A 21,072-nucleotide genomic window follows, 5' to 3' on the forward strand; every position below is an offset into this window, starting at 1 on the left:
GATTTTTCTGACGATTTTCCCAACGACTGCCGATACTTTGACCAATGAGCGATCGTTTCTGCGATCACTTGATGTGGGTGCAGACGTATGATCACGCGAACGTCATTTAGCGGCACGTGGCGATAACGACTGTCACGGCGGATCAGATCTTTAAGATCCCTGCCAACTCTGCGCAATGTAACGCGATCGCTTGACTTTGCATTTGCTCCCGTTGTGTAACATCATGTGAAATCGTGCCTACCTGCCAACCAGAAGATGGATCGTGGAGTACTCGTTGTCAGGGAAACATTGCTGGATCCATCTTCCTCCGTCAGGGGGTGAGTATTTAGCTTTACTCTGATTACACCTCTCTTTTTGGTACGTTTTGGGACTTCATATCAATAAAGTGTTTGGGGCCCCATGTAAAACTTGCACTGGGGCCCCAAGCTGCTCAGTTACGCCACTGGCATGCAGTATGCTACCATGGTGTCTATATACTAAAAAAAAAAACAGTGTGCTTTTCTGTAAGTCACAATTTAAAAAATAAATAAATAAGACTAGAAAAATGACAATCTGTAGCATTCCTGACAGCGAGAAGCTAGTGTCAATAATACAGGGTACAACCTCGACCTCCCCGCTGCAAATACCCATGGCCAGGCACAGCTACACATCCCTCTTGCCAGAGGCTCACAATACACAATAAACCAACACAGTCCTCTGCATGAGCGACCCGCTGCTGTAACCCGCAGTGACAGGCGGCCCCTTAGGACAGCGGAGGAGGTAGAAGCGGAGCAGCAGAGAAGGCTACTCCCAGCATTTCTCTTACAGGGTAAAGGCTGCAGGTTCCCGCAAGTTAGCGGAGAAAATACAGAATGTTAATGTAACAATCGAGGGGCGACTGAGAGCGGAATCATTGGATTAAAGAGCTATAGATAGAACACATCTGGAGGAACATATTGGGATTACCAAAAATGCTGCACTAAGTCGTTATTGTAAGCAGTGGATGCGGGACTTGCCCGAGAGTTCCTAGGAATCCTTGGCATGCTGGCCGTTCTCACAATCTTCTGTAAAGCAGAAAAATCCTGATTACATAAAACGGCCATATGTACAAAAGCGTGGGAAGTGCGCCGGAATTTACAGGGAATCTATAGTAGGTATTGTGCAGGTCAGCCCTGTATTATAGTAATGAATGTTAGATGGCAAGTGGTCATGTGATTCAGAGATGGATTCATCAAAAATAGAGCCTTAAAGTGAACCATAAACAAGTAAAATTATTTAAAGGACATCTGTAGCGAAAATCTTCAAATTTAAAATATATGTAAACATATACAAATAAGAAGTATGTTTCTTCCAGAGTAAAATGAGCCATAAATTACTTTTCTCCTATGTTGCTATCACTTACAGTAAGTAGTAGAATCATTACCGACAGATTTTGGACTAGCCCATCTTCCCATAGGGGGGTTTCAGGGTTTTCTTTATTTTTAAAAGCACTTACTGAATGGCAGTTGCTCCGTCCAACTGCTAAATAAGTGTGCAGCAAGCAGGGAGGCTGGCCAGCATCTTTGTATAAATCTTTTTCAGGGAATGGCCTTATAAAGAATAAAGGTCATGCTGAGAATCCCCTATGGAGAGATGGACCAACCCAAAACCTGTTGGTAATGTCAGATTTCTACTACGTACTGCAAGTGACAGCAACATAGGAGAAAAGTGATTTATGGCTCATTTTACTCTGGGAGAAATGTACTTCTTATTTGTATGTGTTTTAAATTTTAAGATTTTCGCGACAGTTCCTCTTTAAAATAAACACATGATGTACCTGCAAATGAATATTACATACTTACCTCGCCGTCAGTTCCTCTCAGAAGCTCTCCACTTCTTACAGTTAGAACCATTCCTTCCAGTTCTGGTAAGATTTTGAATGGCCTTGCTGTGGGGCCTCTGTCAGCATTGGATTAGTATCAGGGTCGGACTGGGACACTGGGAGCCCACCAAAGAAATGTCAACCTGGGGCCCACACATCCCATGAGTGCAGTGAATAAAAGGGCGTGACCATGCACCGGAAGGTGGGCGTGGTCATGATGTATTATGGACAGGGCCAAATGTACATGATCTTAGCAGCATTGTAATTCAGAGACACTGCTGCCCAGCAAAACTTTGCATAGAGTCCCCTCCTTCAATATAAAGTAATGTCCTACTTTGCAGAGGTTGCGACCGCAGAGGTTGCGACCGCATCGGGGCCCTTGGGCCAAAGGGACCCCGAAGGGCCCTCCCTCAACTACAGTATTACCTCTCTATTGGTCCTGTGCTCATAATAATCACTTCTATTGATACTTTGAACAGTGGTAATCATTAACAAGCTATTTTCCATCCCCTTCTTGCACCTCTGACACTGTATTTGCCATTGGCAGGTTTTGGTGCGTCGTATCAATTGTTATGTATAGAGTGCTTGGGGGGCCCCATTGTAAAATTTGCATCGAGGCCTACAGCTCCTTAGCTACGCCACTGCTCTCAGCATGAGAGCACTAAGAAGAGAATTTTTGTGCTGCAGGCAACAATTGGAGCTCTGTCAGACAAGGAGGAAGGGGGGGGGGGGGGGGGGGGCACCAGAGACCTGGAGGGGGGGGGGGCCCACCGAGGGAAAAAACTGTACTACTGTGGCCCAGTCCGACCCTGATTAGTATGTAACCATGGCCTGTGCAACCTGCGCCATCACACAGACCTCCAAATCAGCCACTGTGTAAGAGAGGTGTAAGCAAAGGAAAAGGAATGGTTTGCTGATGTTACCACTAATCAAATAGCTTATAGGGGTGATTATTACCAGTACAGCATCAATAAAGAGCTAAAGAAGTAACGTAGAGGACAACTATTGTGAAAACATTATAACATTTAAAATGCATGCATATAACTTTACAACAGATTTATTTTTCATACACTGCTGATACTTACAGTAAGTAATAAAACTGACAGGTATGGTCACCTCATGGGGGATTTTCAAATGTTAGTATATACAAAATCACTTACAGAACGGCAGTTGCTCAGTGTAACTGCCAGAATAGTGTGCAAAGGAGTAAGGAGGCTGTGAGGCATCTTTGTATAGATCCTTTCCAGGGATTGCTTTTGTAAGGAATAAGCATAATAATAAGAATATCCCAAGAGGAGATGGACTAGACCAGGCATGGGCAAACGTGGCCCTCCAGCTGTTAAGGAACTACAAGTCCCACAATGCATTGCAGGAGTCTGACAGCCACAGTCATGACTCATAAAGGCAAATGCATTTTGGGACTTGTAGTTCCGTAACAGCTAGAGGGCTGAGTTTGCCCATGCCTAGTCAGATCTGGCAGCTTTTTCTAACTGCTCTAAAGGTGCCCATTAACAGTACAATTTTTCACCAAATGCGATCCTCAAATTGTATAGAAAGTTCACCATTTATGAAGGCAATCAATAAGAAATGATTCTTTGGTCGATTGCTTAACAGGATAAAATCGATACAAAAGTTGGATTTTATGATCAAATTTGAAGAAAGAATTGTTCAGTAAATGTGAACAAGTGATAATTACCCTCAGATTAGTTTCAATTATGCAAATCGCATCGAAAGATCGCATTTAGTAAAAAAATTGTACCGTTTATGGGCACCTTTAGCGACAGCAACATAGGAAAAAGGTAATTTACAGTGCATTTTACTCAGAAATGCACATTTTATATGTATGTATTTTAAGTTTTACAATTTTTCATGATAGTGGTCCTTGAAGGAAGGCCCATCAGGTCCAGGAGCCATGCTGCAGTTGCAACCTCTGCGCGGCTGTGCCCCCTATTGCATCACAACTGCCCTTCAGCTACTTTGGTTATTTGTTGCCACTTTGTGGAACTTTATAGGAAATTAGGACAGAACAGTGTGATGAGCCATTCTAAGAACTCACCAGTAAGTCGATGGAGGTCAGTGTGTGGTTGGCATTCATGAGGGAGTAGGTCACTTGATACACGCCATCGTTTGTTTCACTATTTCCATAGAAGCCGATGCCAATGCCAGCACTGAAAGACAGAAGAAAAATACAGAAATTGTTGTCTCTGCTAATCCCAAGATAACATTTACAGAGAATTAATTTACACTGCTTAGCAGTCCTAATTAACTGGCATCTCAAAAGGAATTTTTAAGTGGCTCTGCCTAACACCTCAAAGGAGTTGGTATCTAGGTCTGTCTTGCCCACAATTCCTTTCCCAGCCTAGAAAAAAAAAAGTTATTCTTTGATATATTAGTCATCTCTTGCCAAGTAGAACACACTTAATGATGTTCAATGTGTTAAAGAGAATCTTGCAGTATAATCACTTCAAAACATTGTCTGTAAAAAAATGCTATTTGAGTTTGCAATTGTGTGAATTTGCACCAAGCATGGCCCGTGTAAAAAGTATTTCAGAATTGTCAGCTATGAATACCGGTATGCGCTGACTTCATACCAAGAGACCGTACTTCCTTATGCTGTGTTTTCTGTGCTGCCTAGCAAGATTTGTTTTTCAAAAGTGTATTGGTTTACAACAAAATAACATGACTTACAATGACAAATGTCATATTTAAAGTGGTATGAAATTCAGCATTTCCTTTTTGTTCTAAAAGATTAATTACAGCATAAAATATACTACCACAGAAAAAATTGTAGCAGAACAGCATTCAAACTGTTAAAAAAATACTTTGTTCTTCAGTGGAAAGCTCCTTGCTTCACTGGAAAGCTTCTGGCCACATCCAAAGGTGATAACATTATCTTTTTTTTTTACATTCCTTTTCTGCTACAATTAGTACACAGCCAGCAGCATGCTGACACTGAACTGCACTTGTAGAACCACGCAGAGCTGAGAAGTGATCACTGAATACATTATACTATATAAATATAGCAGCTATGCAGTAAAATGCAATGGCAGCTTTCAGATCAGATAAACTGTACTTTGGGAATTTGTAATTTGTAAACAGACAATATTATTTGTGCACAAAAGCAAATATGACAACTGTACGGGTAATAAAAAGTAGGATTTCATTGAATGTTTTGTCAGAGTTTTATCCAACTTTAAGTATCATCGTATACATTAACCACAATTAAAAAAATAACAGTGCAACATGTTTAAAGAGTAACTGTCAGGCTGCAGAAGCTAATTTAAACCTCTATTCTCCTGTGTTAAACAGTTTAGACAGAAGCCAAAAAGGCATTACTAAAGATAAAAATCTCTCTTACATTTGATGTGTGCTTATCAGCAAAGCTAAGCTCCTAAGGAGGACGCAAGCCGCATTCCATACTGCAAAGCATTCTGGGGCCCTCCCCTCGGCTGCTAAGGAGAAGACGGGATCAAGTTTCAGCAGCTTCTAACTCAGTCCAGCCACAGCACAGATAAATCTCCGGGCAGAGTACACTGCAGGAGTCCGCTATTGTTCCTAGCCACATGGCTCATTAATATTCACTGCACACTGTGTTATTCTGTACGAGCTCCTCTGTGATCAGGAAGCAGGCAGGACATGACGACACATTTGGCTTCACAAACATGGAACCTGCCATGGGCTGTCAGGAGCATCATTCTCTGCATATACTATATAAAAATTCTGTGAAATCCAAACGTGGACAGTGAAATGCATATGTAATGTAAGTACAGCCAATCTTTAGCTACTGATATATGTGTTTATTTTCTCTGAGACCTTGTACCTAACAGCTCCTCTTTAAACAGTTTAAGTTTAAACTGGAGCATGTATTAAATCAAATAGGCAACTCTGCTGTCTACAAAGATTTACAAGCTGTCAGATAAGCAAAGGTCAATGTGGGATATTCACATAATACCAATACAATTACCATGCGCACAACACAATTTTACCAGTATTTACACACTAACATATCACACATTGTGCAATTAGTAAAGCTTGCGTACATTTGAAAAGGGCGCCAGAAAAAAAGGCGCCTGATAGAGACAAAAAAAAAGCCAGATTTGGCTACAAATGGCGCCTGGTGTAGCTGAGATGCCAAATTCAACTACAAAAGGCACCTGGTAGAGCCAAGATGCCAAACTTTGTAACCAAATCAAAAATCATGGCTATAAAAGAGTGCCCGTAGCTGAATCAAAACCCTTGTGTAACGATCGGTGTAACACAGAGAGGGTCTGATTATTGGTGATCTGCAGTATCACCAAGAATACAGATATACACCTGATTATTGATGATCTGCAGTATCACCGACAATCAGATATATCACTAACCTCTGGACACCTGAGTGATATGAGTGTTTGGTGCAACCGTAATACTTTGAGGAGAGCACCCGAAGAGCGGGTGCAAGGCAGTAAGGGATACTACCCAGAGAACAGGTTCCTTCCAGAGGCCTGAGCCTCTCCAAAGGGAGGGGTCAGGCTGAGAGTGGGAAGGACCAGAGTGTGAGTGACACCAATGGTGTAATGTCACTTACAGATCTGTGAACCATCTCTTAACAGGGGAGATAGCTCTCAAGGTCGGACAAGCCAGGTCGGCAACACACAGACAGATCAGATACAGAGACAGGAGACTGATTCGGAATCCTAAAGCAAGCAGGTTTTGGCAACAGAATATCAGATATAGCGAAGTACCAAATCAGTGATCAGAAGAGTGGTCAGGAAAGCAGAAGGTCATAACAGATAATCAACAATGCCTAGTCTGAGGTGTGAGCTCCGTGATCATCAACACCCTGGAACTAGTCTGAAATATAACAGGATGGCAAAGCTAATTCCTAGTCTTGGGTGTGAGCTCCGTAGTCATCAACACCCTGGAACTAGTCTGAAGAATAACACAGATAATATACAATATTCCTAGTCTGGGGTGTGAGGTTCTTGGTCATCAACACCCTGGAACTGGTCTAGAGAACAACAGGCAACCAGCAGGCAAAGTCTGGTGCACTTTGCATAGAGTTTAATGGCGCTGCTTTGCGTGCGTGCGGGACTTTGCGTGTGATCTATACTCATCTAAACTTATCACGCCTAAACTTATCACGCCTAAACTGGCTTTTCACCAGCGTGGTACAATGGTTATGACGCCTAAAGTCTTTTAGGCGTGCTAACTGGGTTAGCACCGCTTTGTGAATCGAGCCCATAATCTTCAAAATTACAGTGGGCTCGATTCACAAAGTGCTAACCCAGTTAGAGCCTTTAGGCGTGATAACCATTGCACCACGCTGGTGAAAAGCCAGTTTAGGCGCGCTAAGTTTAGGCGTGATAAGTTTAGATAATTTTAGATCGCGCGCAAAGTCCCCCGCGCAAAGCAGCGCCATTAAACTCTATGCGAAGTGCACCAGACTTTGCTAGCACAAAACTTTTGATCGGCTGTGCACTGCGGTGCTAACCCAGTTGGTGCTTAAACTTATCACGCCTAAACTTATCACACCTAAACTTATCACGCCTAAACTTATCATGCCTAAACGTATCACACCTAAACTTATCACGCCTAAACTGAGTTTAGGCGTGATAAGGGGCTTTTCACCAGGATGCTAACTGTTAGCACCACTTTGTGAATCAAGCCTAGTATGTCAAACCCAAACTGTGGCATAGCTACAAAGCAATAGGCTCCAGTGCAGATTTTACATTGCCCCTGCCCTTCTACTAGCACTGTATGTATTTCTCGCATGATACGGACCACCATGATTCAGACCACTTTCCAAGGACAGCCAATCATCCATTGTGTATAAGCAGAGGGAAAGGAATGGGTTATTACACACAAATAAAGAGCTAATGTAAAGACCAGGGTCAGGTCCAGGGACCCTAGTGCAGGTACAACCCCTGCATCCCATTTTGCTACAACACTGCTGCAAACAACGGTAACAAAAGTTTATTGATGCACTTGTGGACTAAGTTTCAGGGTATACGTCCTGTTCCAAAGATCAAGTGACACAAAAGTGACAATGTGAAAAGTAGTAATAACAGTGTAATTCACAGACTATGTAAATTTCTGTTATTGTTGATGATTTTGTTTGGGATATAAGCTAACAATGTTCTTATACTTTCATTTTTATGATTTACTAAACCCTGAAAAATTGCCATGTACAATCTTAAAGGGAACCAGAGATGAAAAAATAAAGCTGTTATACATACTTGGGGCTTCCTCCAGCCCCATGCACGCTGATCGACCCCACGCCGCCATCCTCCTCTGCCCGCAACTACGAGAACCGGCTCCGCGGTGTTCCGTCAGTCGGAGCCAGACTAAGCGTAGCAGAAGTGCGCTCTTTGCATATCTCTGCAGCAGTGTATGGAGAGATACGTAGAGGTTGCACTTCTTTAGCGTAGCCCGGCTCCGATGACGTCAGTGACGGGAGCCGGTTCTCGTAGATGCGGGCAGCGGTGGACGGCGGCGTGGGATCGATCAGCACGTATGGGGCTGGAGGAAGCCCCAGGTATGTATAACAGCTTTTTCATTTTTTCAGCAATGGTACATCTCTGGTTCCCTTTAAGGTGCATACAAATGCACAATTACCATTGACCACAGGTATCAGGACTCGATCTCCTGAGCGACAGTTCCAGGCTTACACATCACTAGGCTATAGACTAGCAACATGTTATTTTGCTATGGAGGGGGAGTGACTTTAAGTGGGTGGGGTGAGAAGGGAAATAATGCACTTGGCTTAGGCCAGGGATGTTGAACCGGTCCTTCAAGGGCCGAGGTCCTGACACATTTTTAGCACAGCTCAAATTAATTGATGGGTCTGAATCAGGAAAGGTGTGGTCCATCAGGTAGAACACATTCCTCTCTTTCTCAGTCTATCCTAAACACTGGCATGGATCTGGCCCTCCAGGCCTGGAGTTCAACACCTGTGGCTTAGGCAATCTAGTGGTCTGGATTTCTCTACAAAACATCTGAACCGTAGCTAGAGATGAGCCGAAATTTTCGAAATTTCGAACTGCTTTTATTACGAATGCGAAATTTAACATTACGACCCAAATTCGTAATTAATTTCTCCTCCTCCTCCTCTCTCTCTCTCTCTCTCTCTCTCTCTCTCTCTCTCTCTCTCTCTCTCTCTCTCTCTCTCTCTCTCTCCAGAGATCTGTAGTATTTCAAAACCATACTCACATTCATGACATGTCCAGAGATCAAACCCAGGCCAACCACATGGAAGACAGCTATGCTCACCACCATACCACCAAACACACACTAAATAGACTGCTAACCTAAATCTTACTTGTAGACAGTCATATGAGACACATGCTGGGTGCAGGGCTTTGTGATTGGACCATGGACCATGCGATAGAGTGAGGTGCAAAAATGAAATCATGCCTAGCAGAGGATGGTTTCACAATGCTAAATGCTAGGCTGGCTGTGGTGCAATTGGTTAGAGCGTCTGGCTGGTAACAGCAAGGTTACAGGTTCGATTCCATCCAGGCATGTCTTTTCCTTTTGCGTTCAACAGTTGTCCAAACAGAGCCAACAGAGCCAACAGAGCCCCAGATAGCCATGTAGAGTTAGGTCACAGCTAGCCTGGCTGTGGTGCAATTGGTTAGTGTGTCTGGCTGGTAACAGCAAGGTTACAGGTTCGATTCCATCCAGGCATGTCTTTTCCTTTTGAGTTCAACAGTTGTCCAAACACCGAGCACAAAGTTTTGCATGCGTAAAGTTTTACGCACGCAAAATACTCCATGGGGTTCAATGGCGCAGCGCGCGCACGCAAAAGGAAAAGACATGCCTGGATGGAATCAAACCTGTAACCTTGCTGTTACCAGCCAGACACACTAACCAATTGCACCACAGCCAGGCTAGCTGTGACCTAACTCTACATGGCTATCTGGGGCTCTGTTGGCTCTGTTTGGACAACTGTTGAACGCAAAAGGAAAAGACATGCCTGGATGGAATCGAACCTGTAACCTTGCTGTTACCAGCCAGACACACTAACCAATTGCACCACAGCCAGCCTAGCATTTAGCACTGTGAAACCATCCTCTGCTAGGCATGATTTCATTTTTGCACCTCACTCTATCGCATGGTCCAATCACAAAGCCCTGCACCCAGCATGTGTCTCATATGACTGTCTACAAGTAAGATTTAGGTTAGCAGTCTATTTAGTGTGTGTTTGGTGGTATGGTGGTGAGCATAGCTGTCTTCCATGTGGTTGGCCTGGGTTTGATCCCTAATACTACAGATCTCTGGAGAGAGAGAGAGAGAGAGAGAGAGAGAGAGAGAGAGAGAGAGAGAGAGAGAGAGAGAGAGAGAGAGGAGGAGGTTGGTTATTCATTTTAGGCATCTAGAGGGATAGAAACCTTTGCAAACTTTAAAATACTAAATTTCGTAATCGTAATTACGAAAATTTGCGAAAATTACGAAATTTCGATTACTGCTAAAATCGTAATTGTAGTAATTTCGCGAAATTTCGGAAATTCGTAATTAGGTCATTACGCTCATCCCTAACCGTAGCATACACGCTACTTTCTCGGCAGAGGCCATCTAGAATGTGAATGAAGCTTTAGTCAACAAGTGGGTACAATTTATGGATGCAGGAGATTTGGGCGTCCAGCAGCCAGTGGACAATTTGTGCACCCTGCCCCATAGGCGCTAATGCAAATATCGGCTATTAGGTGCATAAATCTAGGCACAGATAATTATCTTTAGAAAATTACAAAGTTGAAGTTATGCAATTTTTTTATTGTTTTGAAAATTAGAACGTTACAGTTTTGACATTTTTAATGTTTTGTATTTACAAATGACTAATTTTTGAAAATTATTGTTTTGAAATGTATCGTTTTGAACATTATAAGGTTAGGAAGGGAGGTTTTTGGGGTTAGGCGTCAAGAAGACGCATTCAGAGTTAGGCTTCAGGAAGGAGAGGTTTTAGAGTTAGGTGTCAGGAAAGGGGTTTTAGGATTAGGCGTCAGGCAGGGTTGTTTTAGGGTTACATTTCAAGAAGGGGAGTTTTAGGGTTAGGCATCCGGAAGGGGGGTTTTAGGGTTAGGCAATGGAGCGGGGAGGGTTCTGTGTGCATGTAGGGTTAGGTTAAATTGTAATGCCAAACACAGGAAACAAATGCACACTCCAAGACAGCACTTGCCTTTTAAATGGGTCCACAGACAGCCAGTCAGCTAATTTGCAGTACCAAATCCAGCAAGAGCTGAAATGTGCAGCCATAGACCCGGAGAGATCTAAACGTGGTGCCCCCTGCTGGCCACATAATCTACGATTGTGTGCGACTGAGGTCTCTCTCCTGGAAGCGGGAAAAAAGGGCGCATGCCGCTAGTGGACAAAAAGGGCGTCGCCATTCACTCTCATAATAAATAGCGTTTAATGGGCGCCGAGCAGGAAAAAAGGGCGCAGGACATAAATAACGTTTACAACTGGCGCCAGGAGATTTTTAATGATTTATAAGTGTGCTTGTGGTGATTTACGTTTAGAAAATGCACCCGTGCCGAATAACGTTTATAAAAATACTAAACATATTTATCTTATTTAACTAATTAAAACATTATTTAAAGTTTTATCCCATACTGTTTGTAAAACATTATTATTCACAAAATAAAGCGATCAGTATGTAACGTAAATTGCAAAATATTTTTTGCATCCACAATTAGTAAAACATTATTATCCACATAATAAAGGGGGGTCTTAGGTTTAGGCACCACCAGGGGGGTCTTAGGTTTAGGCACCAACAGGAGGGTCTAGGGGTTAGGGGTAGGTACAGGGAGGGTTACTTAGGCACCAACAGGGGGGGTCTTAGGTTTAGGCACCAACAGGGGGGTCTTAGGTTTAGGCACCAACAGGGGGGTCTTAGGTTTAGGCACCAACAGGGGGGTCTTAGGTTTAGGCACCAACAGGGGGGTCTTAGGTTTAGGCACCAACAGGGGGGTCTTAGGTTTAGGCACCAACAGGGGGTCTTAGGTTTAGGCACCAACAGGGGGGTCTTAGGTTTAGGCACTAACAGGGGGTCTTAGGTTTAGGCACCAACAGGGGGGTCTTAGGTTTAGGCACCAACAGGGGGGTCTTAGGTTTAGACACCAACAGGGGGGTCTTAGGTTTAGGCACCAACAGGGGGTCTTAGGTTTAGGCACCAACAGGGGGGTCTTAGGTTTAGGCACCAACAGGGGGGTCTTAGGTTTAGGCACCAACAGGGGGGTCTTAGGTTTAGGCACCAACAGGGGGGTCTTAGGTTTAGGCACCAACAGGGGGGTCTAGGGGTTAGGGATAGGTACAGGGAGGGTTCTGTATAAGAGTAGGCTTAGGTAAAGTTTTCATAAAATTTTAGTAATAATTACTAATGTTTTACAACACTTATTACGAACGTAGTTATATTTATATCATCGTTATAAAGAATATTTTCAGATTTTATTATAAGAACAAACTGTAAATGAAGGTTATTCACAATAATATAGAATTATAACAATTAAACATATATTATTGTTTTTTTCATAAACGTAATTATAAGTTTAACTTTAGAAACAGGGAAGAATAACGTTTTCACAATTTCTGACTTCATAAACATTATTTAATGATTTATAATTTTGTTAAACCTTATTTGTAAACGAAATATAGCACACTATTTTTATAAACCCTATTAATGATTAATTATTATTTAGAGTTTACACCCCGCGCCCTTTTTGTCCGGGCGCCCTATTTGTACGTACGCCTCTCTCCTGTCTATGGCCGCCCATTTCAGCTCTTGCTGGATTTGGTAGTGCAGACACAGGTGCATGTATTTGCATCTTTTTATTAGCTGACCCGCTGTCTATGGACCCATTTATAAGGCAAGGGCTGTCTTGGAGTGTGCATTTGTTTCTGTGCTTGGCATTTCGTTTCTGTGGCAGCTGTGGTTGGTTTCCTCAGTTGGTGGGAGCACAGGGGTCCACCTGCACTGCCCTTTTGGTGTTGCATGTGGAATGGGAGTCTCGGCGCAATGGCAGAGCCCGGGGCCCTTGCTTTTCATGTACCCAAGTTTATTTTGTTAGGTTAAGTTGTAGTAAAATATCATTAATATATACCAATATTTTATTACTATAATTTACAATATTTACACCAGGGGCGTAACAATAGGTGCTGCAGTCCCCCCCCTACCCTGGGCCATTTTGGTAGGCAGGAGGGGTCGCAACATGAGGAGAAAGCGTGGCTGCACATAGGCGGGGAGGGGGGAAAGTCCCCCCCCTCCCTCACCTCGGGCTCTCCCCTCCTGCAATTATCAGTGGCAGCGGGTGGCAGACAGGAACTCATACCTTCATGCGTTCCATGCGCCGGAGGTTCCGATCTCTAAATGTCTGACGCTACTTCCTGTTTAAACAGGAAGTAGCGTGAAGCACTTAGACATGGACCTCTGCGGTGGATGGGGTATGTGTTCCTGCCGCTGCCCGTTGCCAATGATAATTACAGGAGGGGAGAGCCCGAGGTGAGGGAGGGGGGGACTGTCCCCCCTCCCCGTTTATGTTTTTTGTTGTTTTTTGTTGCAGGGGGGGGGGGGGGGCGGTGATTTCTAGTTACGCCCCTGATTTACACTTTAAAAATGAAGAATATTGGTAGGTATTAACGATAATTTTATTAAAGACAGGCCCCCAGTTTTCTTGGCACCCCTATTTCATGCACACCAACTTACAGCTTCCACAAATGCTGATTATCCTGAAGAAGAAAAAAGGATGACAGAACTCAACAAAGCAAAGCAAACCAAACCATAACAATGTTCAATTCACATTGGAGATACATCTACACTATAGAGAGAACCTATCCTGTTGCACTTTGTTCAGATGAGTTGTCCCAATTTTGTGAAATGTAGTTACTTTTACATTTTACTCATCTACTGTGTAATAATTCATACTGGGCATAGTAAATCCCTTTTGGACCTAGTACAGAGATGGGAGTTTCAAGTCTCTCAATCATTTCATGATATTCATGCTTCTGGCAATAAGTAGATGACATACAACCACTCTGGAGCTAATGGGAATTTTATTAAGCCCCAAATTCAAGATAGATAATTAAAATGAGCCATTTACTTGGTTTTCAGCTTTATTTAGCTTTGCAGTAAATCCGATGTGAGAAATGTAGAGGACGATGTTTGGATTAGAAACAATGGGGCATATGCTTGTTGCACTAGTGATGCACATGTGTACATTACCTGGGTTGCGCTATTTGCGCAACATGTGCTATGTAACTTGCATAAGTGCCGGTAAATAGGGATGCTCATTCAGATTTCGTAAAATTTAAATTTCTGCATTTCCAATCAGAAATCGGATTTATGCAGAAATACCGCATTACTGAAACTCGATCATCATGATCATCAAATTTTAACACAATCAATTTTGACACCCTTGACAGTCTCCTGCTGCTAAACCCCATCTTTGCAAAGTCCATGTTGTTGTGCTTTGGGATATGCTTTGTGACACACCTGCATTGAATTCAGTTGTAATTTGTCGTGTTGCTGCCCTTCTGTTTCTGCAGACTATGGGCTTGATTCACTAAAGGGTGCTAACACAGTTAGCACGCCTAAAAGCTTTGCATGCGCAAACCAGGGTGCTAAGCAGTTTGCACAGGCAAAGCTGTTACTGATCGTGCGCTATTAGGTGTGCCCGAAACGTTGCACCGGTGCGCGCGAAATGCCGCACCGTCCGCGTGCAAAGTACGCTTATCAGGTTATTTTGCACACGGACGGTGCGACGTTTCGCGCGCACCGCACATCGCTAAACTTTTTTGTGCGCAAGCTTTTGCACGCATATTAGCGCGCACAAAGGCACTTTGCACATGCTAAGGGGCTTTTCACTGGCATGCTAACACTTAGCACCCTTTAGTGAATCAAACCCTATGTGTGCTACTCGCCTTTTACCTTTCTTGTTTACCAGCTTCTTCTAACCAAAATAGTCTTTATCACTTGTAGTGTTTTTTCTCAACTGCCACTCTCTAAACACCCGAGATACTGTTGGGTGAGAAAATCCTAAAAGAGTTTTGTACTGTATGTGTAGCACCCTCTCGGTACACTGCAGTGCACAGTGCTGTAAACACCCACTAGATGGTGCTGTTTAATTTCAAGAATTGCTGTGATGGTTGCAGTGCTGGAGGCAGCCACTAGTGGAAGTTTCTGACAGAGCAATCTCAGGTCATAGGGATAGTAGATGACCATTGAGAATTAAAGCGGATCCGAGATGAAAAACTAACTATAACAAGTAACTTGTCATACACACAGGGGGATCTTCAGGAGACCTCTGTAGCCCGGCAGTGATTGGTACATGATCCCTTGGGTGATAGAGTAGAGCCGCTGCTGCAAAGATGCATCATCAGCCTCCTGGCTAGCAACACGTGTTTTGCTATGCGGAGGGGAGAGAGCAGATTCCTGTGGGTGGGGGAGCGAGGAGAACAATGCAATCAGGTGTTGGGGATCGCTAAAGATCTGGCATGCTTTGCATCCTGTAATCAACTATTGAACCCCAATCAGTAGCTGATACCCCCTTTCCTATGAGTAATCTTTACTTTTTCTCAAATAGATTATCAGGGATGACTGATACTGTGATTAAACCCCTACCACCGTGTGATGTCAGGACCTAGGTCGTGACAGTTTCCTGTCTGTGAACCTCGTTGTATTGTAGGAAATAATTGCGGTTTCCAACTGCCAAGCAACCAGTATCTTCCTCTGTGAATATGTATATCTATAAAAAAAAAATTAGACTTGTTAGGGGGTGTGGTTACAGATAGTGACAGATGGGGCTGTCTGTTTTCTTTCTTGTCTGCCAATAGTAAAGATGATTACATGCAGGCTGATTGTGGATCAAACAATATAAACAAATTACATAGTGACCAGCGCTGCTCATCAGGATTCCGGATATCCGGGTAACCGGGATATCAGAATTTTTGTTCCGCTATCCGATTCGGATTCCGGATTTTTTTTAAAATCCGGCTAGCTATCTGCGGATATTTGGCCGCATAACGCGGATATGACTGCATTTGCTGCATGCTGATGTATGATTCAGACACTACTGATGCATGAACGATTAGAAGTACTGCCAGGCAACTGGTGTTGTTTAAAAATAAATAAATATGGCAGCCTCCATATACCTCTCACTTCAGTTGTCATTTAAAGCGCTAGATTATCAGACACATGTTATGCATATCATTGGGGTCCTGATGAGCATGTGTGGATGAATACATGAGAACTCAAACTTTCTCTTAATTCCTAATTTGGCAAGATTCTCCTCACAACGGGATTGAAAGGCAGAAGATGACACCTCTTTTGATCCAGGGTAGTTGGAAACAGAAAGCAGCAGGGGGTCTTCCTCTAAGTCTTGACTACACAGAGTAAGCTAATCAATTAATATACACTTTCATAAACCTGCCTGTTACTCAAAAGAATCAACAGACACATCGGTACCAAACTCAGCAGGCGGTCAGTTAGCTGTAGTATGTGCCCTTGTTTGTTTTATGAATCGTACAAAGAAAGCAGTTCATACAGCATAATTCATATCTCCCACTGATGAGCCTGCCAAAGCTTGAATAAATATAATATCAGAGCTGAGTTACAAAGGCACTAAGCAACCCACATATATAGTTTAACTACCTAGGGACCGCCTAACGCCAATGGGCGTGGCCGCGGCGACAGGCAGCCCCAGGACCGCCTAACCCCGATTGGCGTCAAGTCCTGGGGCAGCAGTTTCCCATGTTTTCCATGCAGTTTTCCATGTTTTCACATGTAACTAGCTAAGTAAATAGATAAAACAGGCTGCTAATTAGTTAGTTACTTACTTAGAATTCTGTTTATTTATTTAACTAGTTACATGTGAAAACAGCACAGATCTCTGTAGTGTGTGAGCCAGCTGTCATAAATCAGCTGCAGTGTCTGCTACTATCAGTGAAGTCAGTCACAATTCACAAACAGCATGGTAATGACACAGGGAAGCAGGAAATTTGGGCGCATGAAGCAGGTGGACAAAAAGGGCGCCGCCATTCACTCCCATAATAAATATCATTTAATCGGCGCCCAACAGGAAAAAAGGGCGCCGGAGAAAAATAACGTTTTAAAAGCAGCACCCGGAGACTTTTAATGTTTTATAACTGTTTCTCATGATTACACATTATTTAATGATTTATAATTTTTTAAACATTATTTTTAAACGAAAAACAGTACAATATTTTTTTAAAACATTACTTTTTTTTACATTTTTAAACGAAAAACCGCACCATATTTTTTAAAAAAAGTTATTAATGCTTATCACAGGGGGGTCTTAGGTTTAGGCACCACCAGGGGGGTCTTAGGTTTAGGCACCAACAGGGGGGTCTTCGGTTTAGGCACCAACAGGGGGGTCTTAGGGTTAGGCACCAACAGGGGGGTCTTAGGGTTAGGCACCACCAGGGGGGTCTTAGGGTTAGGCACCAACAGGGGGGTCTAGGGGTTAGGGATAGGTACAGGGAGGGTTCTGTGTGAGAGTAGGGTTAGGTATAGCTTTAGTAAAATTCTTATTAATGTTTTATAAAACGTTATTATAAATTTCAATTTTTAAACAGGGAAGATTAACATTTTTAAAATTGCCGATTTTATACACAATATTTAATGATTTATAACTTTATAAAACATTATTTTTAAACGAAATATAACACAATTTTTTTTTAAACGTTATTCATGATTATCTTTTAAAACCCTGCGCCCTTTTTTCCCGGCGCCCTTTTTTAACGCACGCATGACGCAGGTCAGCTCTGTAGGAGGGCAAAATAAGTGTTATCAGCTACTTTTTTTAAATATAAGGTCTATGGAGAAATGTGTGCTCACCATATGAAATAACTGATGCAGGGTTAATGGAAAAACATAATTTTCGCCATAGTGCCCCTTTCAGTGAGATAAGATTCATTACAGCTGATTATATTGGAATGCTTGGAATGCAGAGTCACTTAGAGCACACTCTACAGGTGACCAGGATTATTAGGGAGTCTTGCCCATAGACTCCTTACTGTTTTATGAACTGGCTTCAGCCAGGATTCAAACCCTTTTCAAAGGATCAAATTCTACATCAAAGGCAACAGCCTAGCCAGTACACTATCCAACTACATACAGTAAATCTAAGGAATTCAGAATACTGATCCAAAGACAAACTGCAGCCTATCAGGAGGAAGACATCAGCTCCTGTTATTATCCGCTCTCCCAACAAGGAGCCATTTGATTTCTCCAGCTCTTTAAGAGAGATAACCGAAAATAATGAGCTCCTTTCTTCGTTTTAATTACTGAGTAGCCTTCTCTCTCTTAAGATGCCTCTATTTTGTCTTTTTTGCTTCCAACTTTCCCTATGATTAACAAAGCTTGAAGGAGATAATTACACAGCTTTGTCTGACAACACATGAGAGCTGCACAGACGGAGCGCTTGCTGCTGCTGCCTCTCGCCGCTTAGCCGGGGAGGGCCGACCCAAATGTGGCTGCTGCCGGCTCTGTAAATAATGTTTATATCTGCAGCTTTCTGATATTTCCTCCATCTTCAGCTTCAAAGCCTGAGAAGTCTTGACGTAAAGAATACGAAATATGGCTCCAGGCCAAGAAACAAAGCTGGGTCTGGGTGCCACGTATCAAACGCAGTTAGACACAAGCTGACGTAAAACTTAAAGGGTACCCGAAGGCCAACCTAAAGGAAAAAAGAGAGGTTCTTACCTAAGAAAAGGTAAGCTTCTGGATCCTACAGAGGCTTCCCACACAGGGCCGGGCCGAGGCATAGGCTGGAGAGGCTCCAGCCTCAGGGCGCAGTGTAGGAGGGGGCGCACAATTCATTCAGCTGTCATTCCTAATTGTGTTTGAAGCAGGAAGAAATAAGAAAAGGGGATACTTGGCAGTGACTGCAAGCCAGATAACTAGATATTAAGGTGTTGGGGAGGTTGTGGGCCCTGTGGCACCTCTTAGTCTAATAGCAATCAGTGTGTGACGGCTGGGGTGGGGGGGATGAAGGGGCGCACTTTGGTGTCTCAGCCTTGGGTGCTGGAGGACCTTGTCCCGCCTCTGTTCCCACATGATCCCGATCCCCACTGTTGACAAGCGTGGATCCCTTAAACCATAGCTCCCAACTGTCCCTTTTTTGGAGGGACAGTCCCTCTTTGGGCACCGGATCACTCTGTCCCTCTTTATTCCTCTTTTGTCCCTTTTTCAGGACTGATGTACGGGCTCTAAACTTTATTACCATCATGTAAATTGGTACATTTCTTATTTTAAATTGAATAAAAACTAGTGATAGAAAGGACCAGTGTGGTTTGAATGATAAAAAATCATCTTTTTGCTTCTAACTCTTTGTGTAATGCATGACAAGGGGTATGGCTAGAGTTGTGTCAGGGGCGTGTCTGTCCCTCTTTCTTATCTCAAAATGTTGGGAGGTATGCCGAAAAATATCCTACAAGAGCTTGATATGTTATTGTGGCCAGGCTCCTCTTGCCTCCACCTGCCTGCAATGAGTAACTGTCTGACATAAATGACAAGCTGGGAGGGGGATGGGGGGGCCACCTGCACGTGAGGAGTGAGAAGGCTTGGGGCTCTGTTCTTGCTGCTCCCCTTTCATGACAGCATGGGGGGCCTACTCGCAGCGCCCCTGTTTATGTGCAAAATATTTTGTATGGACTACCCCTGCAGGGCAAAATTTTGGGAATGGAAAGCAAATGCAAATTTGCCTAAGCTGTGCCCTTAATTGAGCCAATCAGGCTAAGTTTGCAGCCAAATAACAATAACAATAACAATAATATTTATATAGCGCTTTTCTCCCTGGGGACTCAAAACGCTGTGACCCTGCATTATGCAGTCTCAAAGGCTAGGGAAAAGAGGTGAGTTTTTAGCCTTTTTTTAAAGCTGTCCAGAGAGGGAGCCTCTCGTACTGATTGTGGAAGTGAGTTCCATAGAGTAGGGGCTGCGTAGGAAAAGGCCCGAGCACCAAATGTTAAGTGTATCCTGGGAATAATCAGCTTCATCTTGTTGGCAGAGCGGAGGGTGCGTGGAGGGGCATAAAGTTCCAATAGATCCGCTATGTATTTGGGTCCCATGTGGTGTAGAGCCTTGAATGTCAGCAGGCAGATCTTAAAATTGATTCTCCATTTTACTGGCAACCAGTGAAGAGTTTGCAGTACTGGGGTGATGTGTGAGCTGCGGGGGGCATTGGCTAGGAGTCTGGCTGAAGCATTCTGCACTAGCTGTAAGGGGCACAGAATCTTTTCTGTAGATCCGATGAACAGGGCGTTGCAGTAGTCTAGGCGGGAGGATACAGATGCATGAACCAGGGCAGGTAGGTCTTTAGCTGGGATAAGGTGTTTGATTCTCGCTATATTTCTTAGATGGAAGAAGGAAGACTTGACGACAGCTGATATCTGCTGTTTGAGTTTTAGATTTCCATCCAGGATCACCCCAAGGTTTTGCAGCGTCTTTATACTGTACAGTATCTCCCCCAATTGCTAGTTTGAGGTGGTGAGCGTTTTGAACTTTATCTATCATGTGTGGACCACCTACCACCAACACCTCTGTTTTGTCAGAGTTCAGCCTCAGCCAGCTGGTGTTCATCCAATTTTGTAAATCCACTAGACACGCATTTATGGATGCTGATGGGTCTTGGGTGCCAGGCTTGAAGGACAGATACAGTTGTGTGTCATCTGCATAACAATGGTATCCTAGGCCATAGATGAGTCAGGTTCAGCTTGGTGATGCACACATGTTGTTGCGGTGACAAAATAATAACCAACAATTCTACACGGTCAGGAGGGAGGGAACTTTGATCACCAGCTGAATCCCTTTGCCACTGCATCTCCCCCAATCCTTGAATAACCTTTCCAATAATGCACCTCCTTACCCAAATCAAAGGGCCTCCACATCCCATCTATTTTCCTGGGTCTTCCCTAAATGTTCACAAAAACTATCGACCCCTTCTTTGTCCCCTCCCCCCTCAGGATGTCCAACCCCATCATGCATGGATTTCCTGAGATCGCTGCATTCCTATCCAGGCCTGACTGATCATAAGGTTGAATAACATATGTAATGTGTGTGCAAGTTGGGGGCGGCTCCCACTTGCACATAAATTTTACCTGCTTGGTATGTTTTCTGCAGTGCAGCAAAACACAGAAAATGGAACTAATGTTAAAAATAGTGTTTGCTTCTACTTTTAACAGATCTGTTTAGTACACTGGAGTAAATGGAAAGCAAAGTAGCCACCTGCATATTTGCA

At 43.4% G+C, this 21,072-nt stretch overlaps 1 protein-coding gene across 5 annotated transcripts in view; it reads right to left on the reverse strand.

Annotated features, from left to right (window-relative positions):
* The window catches only part of TTYH1 (tweety family member 1), a 237,879-nt gene that overhangs the window by 45,434 nt on the left and 171,373 nt on the right, over positions 1-21,072 (reverse strand). For all 5 annotated transcript variants that reach the window (XM_068241215.1, XM_068241217.1, XM_068241216.1 and 2 more), the window contains exon 3: positions 3,897-4,008. In XM_068241215.1, the coding sequence (XP_068097316.1) occupies positions 3,897-4,008 (112 nt within the window). The remainder of the gene's footprint in view (positions 1-3,896; positions 4,009-21,072) is intronic.

This window comes from Hyperolius riggenbachi, chromosome 6 (assembly GCF_040937935.1).
Source record: "Hyperolius riggenbachi isolate aHypRig1 chromosome 6, aHypRig1.pri, whole genome shotgun sequence".
NCBI classification, from domain to species: Eukaryota; Metazoa; Chordata; class Amphibia; order Anura; family Hyperoliidae; genus Hyperolius; species Hyperolius riggenbachi.